The sequence below is a fragment of the Ursus americanus genome, chromosome 4 (genome assembly GCF_024610735.1).
Source record: "Ursus americanus isolate L20-20 chromosome 4, mUrsAme1.1.p, whole genome shotgun sequence".
NCBI classification, from domain to species: Eukaryota; Metazoa; Chordata; class Mammalia; order Carnivora; family Ursidae; genus Ursus; species Ursus americanus.
In genome coordinates, this window is record NC_142130.1 from 29,728,879 (window position 1) to 29,743,989 (window position 15,111).

General features: G+C 38.3%; 1 protein-coding gene across 5 annotated transcripts in view; it reads right to left on the minus strand.

The window, feature by feature from the left end:
• The window catches only part of ATP13A3 (ATPase 13A3), an 86,115-nt gene that overhangs the window by 5,431 nt on the left and 65,573 nt on the right, over nt 1–15,111 (minus strand). For 4 of the 5 annotated variants that reach the window (XM_045812756.2, XM_045812754.2, XM_045812753.2 and 1 more), the window contains 3 exons: nt 10,288–10,376; nt 6,803–6,883; nt 5,202–5,291 (listed from right to left, as the gene is read on the minus strand). In XM_045812756.2, coding sequence (XP_045668712.1) covers nt 5,202–5,291; nt 6,803–6,883; nt 10,288–10,376 — 260 coding nt within the window. The remainder of the gene's footprint in view (nt 1–5,201; nt 5,292–6,802; nt 6,884–10,287; nt 10,377–15,111) is intronic. The other variant, XM_045812755.2, reaches the window with a different exon arrangement.

The window sequence follows — 15,111 nt, forward strand, 5'->3', positions numbered from 1 at the left end:
GAGCCCAATGCAGGGCTCGCTCTCACAACTCTGAGATCATGACCTGAACCGAAATCAAGAGTCAGGGGCGCCTGGGTGGCTCAGTCGTTAAGCATCTGCCTTCGGCTCAGGGCATGATCCCAGCGTCCTGGGATCGATCCCCACATCAGGCCCCTCTGCTGGGAGCCTGCTTCTTCCTCTCCCACTCCCCCTGCTTGTGTTCCCTCTCTCGCTGGCTGTCTCTCTCTCTGTCAAATAAATAAAATCTTTAAAAAAAAAAAAAAAAAAGAGGTTAACCGACTGAGTCACCCAGGGGCCCCAGTATTTAAGTTTTTGAGAAGTCAAAATTTATACACAGATTTTGGGTTGCACAGGGAGGGGGATGGTTAGCACCTCTAACACCTGTGTTGTTCAAGGGCCAACTGTAATTCCTTTCCACATCCACACGCATAGGCACGTACATAATACACCTTAATATTTACCTAAGAAGAGACTCACTACTTGGATCTATCTTTCCCCCAAGGTGTTTAAATTCTTCAACGTAATTGTGGAAAAGATCACTGTTCCTAAATCAATCTGAAAGCTGTCACTTTTTATTTTACAGCCTGTAGCACTATTAAAAGATCACAGGAAAAGGCTAAAGGTGAACGTTGACTTTAAAAAAAAGCAAAAACATATAGGTCTTGTCTGTCCAGAGGAACCGGCCAGGTTGAAGGGCAATGCAACAATGCACAGGAGGCTGAGTTAAGGAAAGTCACAGCCCAGTAGCTTCAAATTTAAGACACACACACACCTAAATCCACTGTTTCCTACCTGTAGAAAGTGAGGCAAGCAATAAAATTAAAACTAATTTCATTGCAAACAGAATCACGATTAAATAGAAATCTTTTTACATTAAGGTGCATGTTTTAAAAAAAATCTTCATTTCCTTATTAAAAACAAGTACACTTGTTGTAATTTAGAAAAAATAAACTAAGTCCCAAGAAACACTAGGGACTCCCCCTTCCACTACAGTTAGAAACATTCTGTTCCTGTCCCTCACCTTCCCCAACATCATACACATAGAATACACTACAGGCAAGACAGGTTAGCTTACAAACACCAACATACCACATACATCCTCAAATACACTCTAATTCACCGGCAGAGAAAAGAAAAGGTGCTACAGGCATGCTAGAATGAGAAATGAACCAAGGGAGAGAGATGGCAGCAAGAGAAACGCAAGCTCTGTGCCACAAGAAGGCGAAGAGCTGGAGCATTCCAGGGCCTTCTTAGAATGAGCACTCAGATCTCCCCAAACATCTCGGCGTAAGTCCCCGAAGCAGGAGAACACCACAGCTGTAGCAACTGGATCTTCTCATCAGCTCCCGAAAGGAATGGTTAACGATCAAGTGTACCCCTCCAAGACAGGTAAGAGGCTACCACAGTCCAGCAGAGAGATCACAAAGAACTTTCAAAAAGATCTACAGCTAAATTTCTCCTGCTTCTTAGACCATCCAAGCTGTTCATTCTAGAATCCCGATGTCAGTTTAACTTTTAGGGAATGTTTTCATGGGTAGCATGTAAAATATAAAGCCATGCTTGTGGGAAAATGTTGTAATGATACTGTGGTTTTCATAGTAGTCTTCTTCCATACCAATCCTGAATATAAAATAAAGACAATCAGAATTACCATTCTATCTAAATAAGCTCAAATAATATTCTAAGTGGCATAAAGACTACAGCTAATACTTGCTTTTCCCCACAAAAGGAAAACATAATCAGGCACAAATCCTCAGGCAGGATCAAACTACAGGATGACAGGATCCTAGGTCCACATCTACCACTAAGTGGCCTCAGTTTACCAGACATGGGATACGCACAAATGCTTCTTAGTAAGATAATATGCAGCACAGATCTTCCTAAACAGGGGTAAAAGCTTTATAGAAAACTCTCTTGAAATCAGAAACCCTGGGTTTCGACTCCCATCTCTGTCGTTCATTAGATGCATAACCTTGGCAAGTCAACTGAATGTTGCTTCTTTCTGTATAAAGTGAAGTTAGAAATACCTTAAGATTTGGGAGGATGCTGGAGGTGTTGTGCAGTGTGCCTTGTAGATCACCGCGTATTTAGACAAAGTTATGAGAGATTTTCAGATAAGGTTCTTGACTTCCCAATCCAACTAAGACCTGGTGCCTAATCCAGGGTCTCTAGCTCTGAAACTTTCAACCCAACTCAATGGCCCTTGGGTGTATATGGTAAGGAAGGGAAAAAGAGAAATAGGGTTTTTCTCCCCCGAGAATTAATAGAGATGGTTGGGAGTCGCCGTCTGAGAAGATCTCATGCGATTCTTGGTAGAAAAGAGCACAGAGTGGCAGACATGGAACGAGAGTTTGTGGCAGAGCAGAATTACAGTGGCCGCAGAAGTCCTTGATGTAGCAGCTTACTCTCACCTCTGCTTTCTTTTTCACCTTTACCCGTGGCACTAGTGACATCTTGGGCTAAACACTCTTTGTGGTGAGGCTCCCTGCATGGCTCAGCCGGTTAAGCACCCAAATCTTGATTTCAGCTCGGGTCATGATCTCAGGAGTCATGGGATCGAGCTCCACGTCACGCTCCACACAGTGAGCATGGAGCCTGCCTGGGATTCTCTCTCTCCCTCTGCCTCTACCCCTCCCACCCCCCACTCATGCACACTCTCTTGCTCTCTCTCTCAAAAAAAAAAAAAAAAAAAAAAAAAAAAAAGATAATAAAATAAAATAAAATAGAATAAAAATTCTCTGTTGTGAGGGGTTTGTTCTGCCTGCTACCGTAGGGTGTTTCCTTAGTAGCATCCCTGGCCTCTACCCACACTGCCTGCCAGTAGAAACCCCTCTCCCCTCCAACTGTGACAACCAAATAGGTCTCCAGACACCAGCAAATGTTGGGGTGGGGAGGGGCAAAGAGAACTGTCTCTGATTAAGAATCATAGCCTTATGGTAATATGAGTAGCTGATTGGTTCTTGAAGGGTCACAAATATGAATAGCGAAACCACATTACACATAGGAGTGTCAGAAAGTGTATCATTCTGTGCCAAAACATTACAAGAATTCTCATCTTTTTTTTTTTTAAAGGTTTTATTTATTCATTTGACGGAGCGAGAGCACAAGCAGGGGGAGCGGCAGAGGCAGGCTCCCTGCTCAGCAAGGAGCCCAACACGAGGCTCGATTCCAGGACCCCGAGATCAGGACCTGAGCCAAAGGCAGATGTCCAACCAACTAAGCAACCCAGGTGCCCCTTCAAGAACTCTTTTCTAAAGCCAATAACTAAAACAATGCTTTCTTAATCATGACTACAGAAACTAAAGACTAACATTCTTGTCTACTCCGTGGTTCTCAGAACAAAGTGGCAAACACAGGGGATTTTGGAGCTGCCTGTGCCAGACCACTCCCTACCTTCACTCTCTCCTCTGAATACTTCAGAGGTAGGACTTCACATGGGAGACATAAACTCTTAAAAATAAGGAGGACAGATACTAACAAAGCTCCAGAGAAGACATTTAGCAAATGATAGAATTTTCTCCCATTTAATTTTGGTTGAAAAGTGAGGAGAAATTTCCAATTCAAATATTTAAAGGAGGCTTATGATACCCACTTTTAACTAAAAAGGGGTCTAATGCCTCCTCAGAACCTGCATTTCCTGTTTCAAGATTTTTTTTAAAAGTAATCTCTACACCTAACATTGAGCTCAAGCTCACAATCCTGAGATCAAGAGTCACACACTCTGCTGACTGAGCCAGCCAGGTGCCCTTGCATTTCCTGTTTAGACCAACACTTAAGAGAACTCTTCGGAGATGCTGAAAACTCAATGTCAATGTTTTCCTTGGCTGGGGCCTTTGCCAATACAAACATTTCATATGAGGACTGATATGAGCCGGAATCTACCCTCTGAAGTCATGTAGTGAGGTAACCCAAAGGAAAAAGACCTGGACCCAGGGGAGATTTAGCTGAAGGACGTGAGTCCCTGATACAGCTGTGGCCATATCACTACACTGCTTTGAGAAAAAGGAACTGAAGCTGAAGCCAGACTCATCTCATCACTACCAAACTCTCATTCTTCATCATACAGCTGTAGAAAAGGAAACAGCACTCCATGGGACCTCTTACAAAGAAAGCATCTGGGAGATTACTCCGGGCATCAAGCCTGCTGAATTACCAAAATAAAGCTCAGGAAGTCACTACTTAGGTGAAAGAAGGCTAAAAATAAGTGAGTGGTCCAACTCAGAAATGCCAGGGAATCCTCCTGCACTCTGAAAGCTTTTCTCGTGCCTCAGGATGAGAGGAAGATTAAGAAATCACATGTAAAGGCACATCACCTACCTACAAACAGTCACGGGTCAGATGATGAGGTGGGGAGACACTGTACTGTCAAGTTCTCTACCCAAACGGGCTGGATCAGAGCTACAATGGTATTGGTTAAAAAAAATACGACTGACCTGACATATTATCTTGTATGTTGTGTGAGTACATACATATGCTTCTACAATACTCTATAACATGTATTAGTTATACACTGTATGACTGTCATGTTAGAGTACAGAACTACACTGCAACATCCAAACACCACGAAATGGGTTTTATTCATCTCTTCCTCTTCTCTTCTTACGATGGAGCTTGCATATCTTCCAAATAACACGCTACTGAATGGATCCAGAAAATCAAAAGTCCTAAGCCAGGATTTATATGAAGATATGCATGGTCTCTGAAAATTTTTCTCAAGAGAGACCTATGTTTGGAAAAGCCAAAAATCCACCCAAAATTAAGGCACAGTAATTGCTGACAAGAGATCAGAAATAATTCCTCAAACTTTTGGCCCCTGAACTCTGATTCATGAACAATTCCCATTTCATAACTATATTTACATGAATCCCATTTAGGTTCTAATGGGACTCATGAAAACCGTAAACACAGAAACCAGAGAAAAATGGAAAACTTAACTCTCACCACTGAGAATAAGACCTTTATACACAATGAAGATAAGGATTGGAATGGAAAAGAGACTTATGAAATTTCTGAAGTCCTGAAAAGCCTGTAACAAATGTTTGCCAAGAATTTTCTAGGACTCCTTACAGGGAATGACATGCCAGGCATAGGGAAAAAGGTTGAGGCAACACACAACAGAACACCATCCTACAGAAGGCAGAGCACACAACTCAAAGAGCCTAAACACACGTGAAGAATGGAGATAAGTGCTGATTTCCAACCTGTGGTGGCTGTGTGGTGGTGAAGCGATATTCTCCTTGTTTGTCTCGATTGAACACAACTTTCCAAAGGACCATGTCAAGGAAGAAGTTCTGAGAGATATTTCAGTGAGTTAAGAATTAAAAATGACTAAGTCATTCTTTATTAATGTGCACATTTTAAAAGGCTCATACAATGCTGCATCATTAGTGAAAAACATGACTTGGTTTTTATACAGACAATTTCTGTTAATATTTGAAAAGGATTAAGTATAACAACAGAACTTTTTTTTTACAAGAGAACTTTTGTAACAAATATAAATCACCATAAAATTCTTGATAAAATGGGACCTCTAAAATTTCCACAAAATATGGCTTTTATTTGAATCCTTGGGTCCTTCCCATATTAAAATAATGCTTATAATCTGAGTCATTTTTCTTAACAATGAATTATTTTCATTGAATTAACATAATATTAGTTCTGTATCTATAAATGAGTGACTTGATCAGAGTCCAACACAAATAATTCTTTTGATAGTGAGCGAGAATAATAAATTAAGAGACTACTAGAGGATTCCCCTAAAATTGTTTTCCTTTAAATTTTATTTTAAATAACATTTGCGTGACTTGAGAACTTATACCACAGAAAAAGGAAAGCTTTTAAAATACAATATCTTGGATGTGCTTTCTAGTGTCCATAAAATAGCAAAAATACTTTCCATGGACTTGAAAAGATCAATAACATAATATCCATGTTGCCCACTAAGGCCCAAATTTAAATACCAAGTCATCTTTTAGAAAGATAACAAATTAAGCAAAATTTCCAAGTCGAGAAGTATTATCACCAAAGTATACATATTTTCCCACAAATTACCTAATTTTAATTCAAAATCCTGCCCTATGAAGAAACCCTTCACTTAAAAATCACAACTGTATCTCCTTCTTCCATTTCAGATATTGCTACTGTAGGTGTGAATCATAATAGTTCTGAGAACAGACAAAATTTTATTAATAAGCAGCAAATGAGAACTTACTAGCTCCCTTTACAGAAGCCAACTTAAAGGCAACCCTAAAAGAATAACTATATAATATACAATGGATCAAAGAGGACTTAAGACCTCCAGAGGAAACTCAAAAGTAAATACCAAGGAGGAAGTTCCAGTAATCAGTGCCAGTAAGTTCACAGGGGTCATTATTTTATACTTCCAATATACTGTTATTAAAACTTACTATATTTCACGGAGAAAGCCCCCTCCTTCCTTTCCTTCCTTAAATGGAAGATTTTACTGTATATCACAGGTCTCTGGTGGTACACACCCACTCTGATTTCATACCACTGGTTTACTAGTTTAGGGACCACCTGAGCACCAGTCTTCTCCCCTTTCTAATTTTTGCTATCTCACTGCTAATTTTCTCCTATGTGTATGAGTGCAGCTACGTCATATCACTTAATATGACGATTATCCGTTCATGGAGAAGGTCAGAAGAGAGAGCTAACTCAATTTAACTAAAATGAGACTCTTTGTGGGCTTCCGTAATGTTACCTGTCCTGTTCCCCCAGGACTATTAAATCACCAAGAATCCCAAAGCAGCAATGTAGCCATTCGATTATCTGAAGTGCTTACCTCCACCATGATAGATACGAGGGCATTGACAAGAACAATCATGAGCATAGTTATACGCCACTGATATGGTACACACACTATCTGTAAGACAAAAATTTTAAAGTTAAAATTGTAGTATGCAGCTGATATTACAGCATTATATCATGATTTCAAAATTTCCTGAGCCCCTATCACATACCAAGCACTTTCACATGCGTCATCTACTCGACCCTTACCATGCCACAACGTACGTCCACTCTGCAGAGGGTGAACCTCAAACTGTAACTCACGGTTAAAAGAATAGGATAAAGTGACTGAGCTTGAAGTCAAATCCTGTTTACTCAGACTCAAAAGCCCATGCTTTAGACTAGCTCATGAATTTCTAACAAATTCCTATTTTTAAAATAAAATCCTGTCATTAAACAATGAAGTAGATATTGATCGAATAATGAAGTATCATTCAAAACTCTATATACTGTTATAAAGACAAATTCATAAAAGAACTATACAAATCAATTTAACAAATACAGTCTAAGTTCTCACTTTAAAATCTGCTTAATTTCTAAAATCTAAAAAATAAAAGAAAAAAGTCCCATTCACACATTCACCTTTTAGTAAACAAATATTTACTGAGTACCTAAAATACTGTGCTAGGTGCAGAGAAGTGATACAATCTAATGTTTTAGAAAGACACCTGTGACTCCAAGCAAGAAAGATTTCAGGGGTAGAGACTCCTGTAGTGATCAAGACAAGAGATGATGGAAGTCAAAACTAGTGATGGGGGCACAAAATAGTAAATATATATTTGGTCTCTGTCTGACACAGAACTCTTAAAATTCTTGTAATTTCCTGAATGATGGTGGCAACAGGAACATTTTACCCAGGCTTCTAAATCCCCCAGAATTTCCTGGGGATCACTTTTTTTATTCTAATGAGGCTACTCTTGGTGGGTTCCTGGATAGCTTCAGGATGGGGGCTGGTCACCAGAAAGACTAAGCCATGATTAGAAGCTTGGAACTTTCAGCCCCACTCCCCCATCCTCCACGGAAGGGAGAGGGGCTGGAGACTTGACCATGATATGATGAAGCCTCCATTAAAAAAAAAAAATCCCTAAACTTCAGAGTTTAGAGAGCTTCTGGTTCGGTCAACATATGCATGTGCTGGAAGGTAATACATCCCAACTCCACAGGGACAGAAGCTCTTATGCTCGAGACCCTTCCAGACCTTGGCCTATCTGCCTCTTCATCTGGTTGTACACAGTACCTTTATTACAAACCAATAAACATTAAGTGTTAACCTGAGTTTTACAGCAAATTATCAAACCTGAGAAGGTAGTTCTGGGAATCCTGATTTATAGCTAATTAATCAGAAGTATGGGGTATTACCCAGGACTTAACAAGTATCTGAAGTTGGGGAACACTCTTGTGGGACAGAACCCTTAACCTACAGGGTCTGTGCTAATTCCAGGTAGTTGATATCAGAACTGAATTTTAAGACACCCAGTTGGTGTCCAGAGTTGGACAACTGGTTGGTGTGGGGCACGCATTTGGTGACAGAAGTACTGTTGAGCAGAGGAAACAATAGATTCCCTTTAGGTGGCAAACGGGATGGAGTAAAGCTAAATAGATTCAGAGTAAGAAAACAGAGAATCTAGCAAAGACTGACTATGCAAAGAAGACAAGGACAAATATACACATTTCTGACTTGGATAAATAGTGGTACCAAAAAAACAAAGACAAAAGCAGGGTTGAGGGAGGACATGAGGATAAGCTTAGTTATCAAGATGCTGAATGAGAGAACTGAGAGGTGAACCATGCATTTAATATTCAGTATGTCAGTGGATAATCAGTTCTAAAGCTCAGGCCAACACAGAAGATACTATGGGTGACGCCAGCACTATAGATGAGCTCATCCAAATGTACAGAGTAACAGGAGGGAGAAGAACAGAAATGTGTGGAACACTAACATTTCAGGAAAGGAGGAGAGTGTGGAACCACCATGGAGAATAAGAACAAGGAGTCATAGAGGTAGGAAAAAAATCAGAAGGAAGTACAGTATCACAAAATTGTAGAGGGAGTCTCAAGAATGATTGCCTGGCTCACTTGTCAAATACTGCTGAGTCGTCAAGTAAGGTTGGCGGGGGGAGGGGAACTAAAAGGACAAGTCCACTGGATTTAAGAAAAAAGTTGTTAATGGCCTTGGTCCGGGCAATTTGATTTGACTGGCAGGGGTAGAAGCCAAACTATTTGATTAGTGTGTGAGAGGTGAGTCGAATGTTGCACACTTTCAAGAAATAATTTGGCTGTGAAGCAGAAGACATATATGGCAGGAGAGAAACATAAATGGGTTTTTATTCTGTTTTCTTTTGCTTTTAGTGCTTATCTAAATCCCTCAATGAGGCACGTGGGGAAAGAGACAGGCTCATTTATACACTGCTGGTTAAGACTATAAACTGCCCAACCTCCTCAAAGTTCAATAACACTGCTGCTTGTACCCGAGATAAACCACCCTTGAACACAGGAAAAGACTACAAACAACCTAATTATTTTCCAACAGAGGATGGAGAAATGAACACAAGTATACTCCTATAATGGAATACTATGTAGTAGTGAAAATGAAATGCATGTATCATGGACGCATCTAAAAAATAATGCTAATGGGAAAAAGCAAGTCACAGAAGAATACAAACAGTAAGATGCCATCGTCATGCAGGTCAAAAGCAAGCAAAACTCTCTCTATGGCTTCATACAGCATGGTAAGTGTATAATGGAAAGCAAGACAATGAGGTAAGAAATTAGAATAGTGGTTCCCTCAGGGTGTTTGGAGAAAGGTACACTATAGTGTACGCCTTACTGGTGCTGGTAACGTTACCTTTTTTAGGTTGGAAAATGAACTTGTGGATGTTATTTTATTGGTAGTACGCTTAACAACTTAAATATGTGTGCAAACTCTTCTATACAAATCAAGTACTTCATCATTCACTGAGTTTTTAATGAAAAGATGAACTCAGTGGACAGTGAAGAGGCAGTAGGTACAGACTGTGCAAGAAGCAGGTTGAGAAAGGACAGAACTTTGACAGGGTCAAAGTTTTTTATTTTTAAAGACCAAAGAACATATGTTTGTAGACAAGGAAATGGAACCAGAAGCAAAGGCTGAAGAAACAGGAAAGAAACAAGATATCAGGTAGACTCAATATAAAGCTGCTGTTTGATTATGTTCTTTATTCTTTTTAGAGTATATTTGGGTTAATATAACTGCATCTTAGAAAATTCAGAAAGAAGAGATACTGGGGAAAAAGATCTTGACAGTTGAATCTCTGTCCCCAGTAATATGAGAGCAAAGGAGAGGGGTAGATCGAAAGCCTTAGGAAACGTCCAGAAGCCCCACTTGGCTGTGTAAGTATCAGGTAATACTAATGTGTCGTTTTCTATTACTGTCTTACTACTGCTGTCCTACTGACTATCACCCTCAGACAACCAGTAGTAATTGATGTGCTGAACCCTTACCTGAAGAACCTGGTCAATAGAGGCAACTGGATGCAACATGATGAGTAATATGAAAACATACAAAATAATCACAGACACAACAAAAAAATCTGAAAAAGAAAGTAAAACAATTAAATTAGAAGTTCCTTTAAATAAAAATGCATATAATACAACTGGCATACTGGCAATCCTAAATTTGGTTTTGAATACAACTATTTAGGTTGGTGAAGTATAAAAAGTGTGTGTTTTATGTTATTTCCTTGAGTACAGTACATCATTTAGGCCCAAAGAATTCATTTACGTGATACAAAAATAATCAGCATTTATAAAAATAAGAGACAGCCCTTCATGGACATTTATTTCTATTTTTCCCAGACAGCTACTTTATAAGATAATCAAGCCCATATATAATTCAAAGACAGGAGACTAGACTATGTAGAGCAAAATGAGATTATCATTTAAAACATGTATGCAATAATTACTGTTAACTATAAAAGTACTGAATAACATTTACTCCCAGTATTAGGTATGTTATAATCCTAAATAGAGGCATTCTAATTTGACTATATTTCTGTTCAGAGAATCCCACTTTCTCAGTGACTTCCTTTGTAAAAATATTTCCACAGAAAATGTTAGCTAAAACCCAGAAACTGAGCTGATTTACTATTTTATTTTATTTTTTTTAAGATTTTTTATTTATTTATTTGACAGAGATACACAGCCAGCGAGAGAGGGAACACAAGCAGGGGGAGTGGGAGAGGAAGAAGCAGGCTCATAGCGGAGGAGCCCAATGTGGGACTCGATCCCGGAACGCCGGGATCACGCCCTGAGCCAAAGGCAGACGCCTAATGACTGCGCTACCCAGGCGCCCTGATTTACTATTTTACATGTGGGCTAACCTGATTGCTGCAGTAGCTAGGAATGGTAAATTCAATCCAGTAGTACTTTACATTACTTTCCTAACTCAAAAATAAAACTCCCTGCTCATGGCCATTTTGTTAACTGTGTACATACATGCATACATTTGCACATATACAAGCATACTCTTTTGTAGTGAGCCTTAAGGCTCATAAATTTCCCCATTATAATATTGATATCCCCCAACATTTTCCCCTTTTTTCTTTGGCCTGGATATTTATTTACAAGATCTTATTTGAAGTCATCTTGAAACTTAAATTTTAATAATACCATGTAAAACCAAAATTTTATCATAAAGTCTTCAGATTGGGTAAAAAAAGTTTATATCCTATTTTATGGACTGTAAAAGAGGGATCTCATACTATTTTTAAATGTAGGAGTCCTTTATAAATATAAACAGTGGTAGTATGTCAGTTCAAAACCATAGGCCAATATTTACTGTCCTGTAGAAATAACATATTATATAGTTATTGTTTTATATATATTAATATCCATATTCACTGTTCTAACAACTTAGGCTGGAAGTTATATTAACATTCATGCCAAAGGGTGGAAACTTTTATTATGAGTCAGTCACTGACCAACAAGATGAAAAACCTGGGACCCACGTTACATTTTTAAAAACTTTTTTTCTTAAGATTTTTATTTTTAAAACACACTCCTAAACTGTAAACAGGAAATAAAACATTCTGTTGAATAATGTAGCAACCAAAGCAATATGTAAGTTAATTCAAATAGCTGTTGTGGTCAGTTAAAGAAAAAGTATTTGGAAAGTGCTAGTTGGAAGTACAGAAACACAAAAGACAAAATCAGAAAAAGGACAAGAAGAAACGATCAGAATACAAATGCCAGAGAATACAAATATAGAGACATGGAGACGGAAAAAGTTGTTTCAAAATAGTAATAGCCCATATTGAATGCTTTCCAAATCTTACTGCATTTTTATAGCTATAAGCAAAATAGATTTGCAATCTAGTTCCTGACATGCTGCCAGAATACATTTTTTTTTTTACGCAGGCTCACAAACTTCTGTTACATCCACCTCAACAGTGTTTCTCAAATTTTCCTGTCTCTCTCCTAGAGCCACTCCCTTTGATCACATCTCTAAAAACCTGCCAAGATTTCCTGTGAAGCAGAAAATAAGTAATTAAACCTCTCCTTTGTTTAGCCAGGGGAGAAAAAGAGGCACTATTCAAAAGAATCTGACAGGGACGGTGCATGGCTAGCAGATGTATCTAAACATTGATATGAAAAGATCAATAGAGAAACCAAGAATGGGAAACTCAGGTATTCACTTTCGAGAGCTATGGAGTTTCTAGTAGACTGTGCTCTCTGCTCCTAGACTGTCCTGGCATTGTTACTGAAGTACAAGTAATACTCTTCAACAGAGGACAGCCATCAAAACAAATTCTGTGTTGGTGGTGACTGGAGATAAGGGAGAATGTTCCTTAAGTTAAAAACTTAGATTCTACCACAAAGCTGCGTGAACATGAACAAGTCCTTAGGAGTCAAAGTATTTTAACTAATAAGATGGAGATATGATGAGGATACCATAGGAAAGAGCAGACTTGGTCCTTAAAACACGAAGCATTTGTAAATTCAAGTTATGATTAAATATGACCCAGCTTATGGCATCACAGATTTGTTAATGATACCAGATGGTTCTGATGGAATATGGCATCAAAACCAGGCACCATAAAGGATTTCCTTTATATTCCCCTTAGTATGTGACTCACAAATGAAACCTTACATAGAATAAATAAACCTACAATACTCATTCATGACTTTGATATATACTTCTCTTGCTGTTCCTTCCTCAAAAATATGAACTGGGGTCTTCTGACCTATAACCACAAGTTTCAAGTCTTTTTATTCCTAACCGTGCTTCCTAACTCAGTTTCTTATCTTTGAAAGGCCACCTCATCCTGCAGGGCCTCTAAGTATCTGCTCCGACCAATTCAGGCATGGCAGAGGAATAGGGAAAATGCACAGACCCTGAAGAGGAGGAGATACTGGCAGTTCAGCCGTGATATCTTCACAGACTGAGAAAGGGCTTGGATGTCACAAGCAGGAAGTTACAGGAGGTAAGTAAGAAACAGTAGCAAAAACTGAAGCCAAATCCCAAGAGATCACATCTAGTTAAATGACACTGTAAGTCCATATCATCACGGCCCCTGAATGATAGCATGGTCAAAGGAGAAACTATAACTGGGCTGAGCTAAAGCTGAGAATGGGTCACCGCAGACTGAAATTGTTTGATTCAGAATCCAACCAGTAGAAGAGAACAAAAACATTCTGATGAGAATGCCTGAAATGCTTGATTGAGATTAATTTTTAAAAACAATCATCTCAAGATAGGTTTACTACATTTCACTGTTTAGATACAGAGAACAGTAACCAGCAAGTCATAACAAGAACCTTTTACTGTCAATTCTAAAGGAGATAATGAAAAGGTAATGTCAGCTCTAGTAAAGCCTTAACCCTTCCCCATTCGTTCTCAGCTTCATTTATATGCTTCACACTGTATATTACTTTATACAGATAGCCTTTATTTCTGCCACTTTTTTTTTCTACTTTTCTTTCTTTATTCATCAGGAACTCCAAGATTAAAGGGCTCCAATGACAGACTAAGAGACAAAACCTAAAATTAGCAAAATACGTTTATGTTGTCTTTAGTGTTCCTATTTTATTTTCCAGGAGGCATGTTTTAAGACAGCGCGCACTTCTGTTTATCCACCAACAAACACTCCACAAGCTGCTTATATTCAGGACAAAGGTTTTATGGTTATATTTTTGCTAAAACACAATTTTTAATACTATGTTTTAAAAAAAATAGTCCAGTGATCAACAACTGAGTTTATTCAAGTCAACTTGAAATTAAATGGGAATACAAAATATCTTAATACACAATTAAATGGGAATTCAAAGCCTTTAATTTTTTTTTGAAGTTTTCCAAATAATACAAAAGATACATTTTAAAAATTAATAATCTCTTTTTTTAACTGGAGAAGCATGGATAGGGTGGATTTACTTAGATCTCTAAAATTAACTTTACTGACATGGCTGTCTTGCTTATCAAATAGTCTGAACACCAGTTTTCTTATATGAAGAAAGCACTATTCTCTGGTACATGTTTTGGCTACCCTTGAGCATGCTAAATATTTCCTTGAAATTTAAAAATATGGAACTAAAAATAAAACATGTATGTCAACTTTAATTAAGTTCACTTTAACTAAAGTTAACTTTACTTAAGAAGTACTCTTAGAAGAAGTGATTGAGCTTCTACGGAAGGCTTTCTGTCCCAAAGCATGCTTCCGATACGGCTCTCAGTAATACACTTTCTACTTATTAGATAATATCAGGGTTTTTTGTTGTTTTATTTTTCCCAAGATCTATTTATTTGGAGGGGGGAGGGACAGAGGGGGAGAGAGACAAAATCCTAAGCAGACTCTGCGACCCAAGGCGAAATCAAGAGTCGGAGGTTCAACCAACTGCACCACCCAGGCGCCCCAGTATCAGTTTTTTTTAAAAAAAGAAAAAAGTAAAACCAGATTTCAATATCACTGATACTTGAACAGTCTTACCTGTCCAAAATAGAAAGTAATAAAATGTGACCTACAAACCACATAGTGTAGAAGAATAAATGAAATCTATGTGAAAATGCTTTATAAACTCTGAGACAGATGCTAGCAGTTGTTACTTAGGCCTATGATATACCGAAATCTGTGACCGGACAGTCTGACGACAAGAACACTGACATTTCTTTCTAACTATAGCAAAAGAATGACGACTATTCGTTCCAAGATACTGCAAAAATCTAGTTCTTTATGAAAAAAATTAAGTTGTCCCACATAGTAATTAGTATATTCTCAATTTTTGAAAAATTAGGAATTTATATGTAGTAACTGATTTTTTCCCGTAAACCCT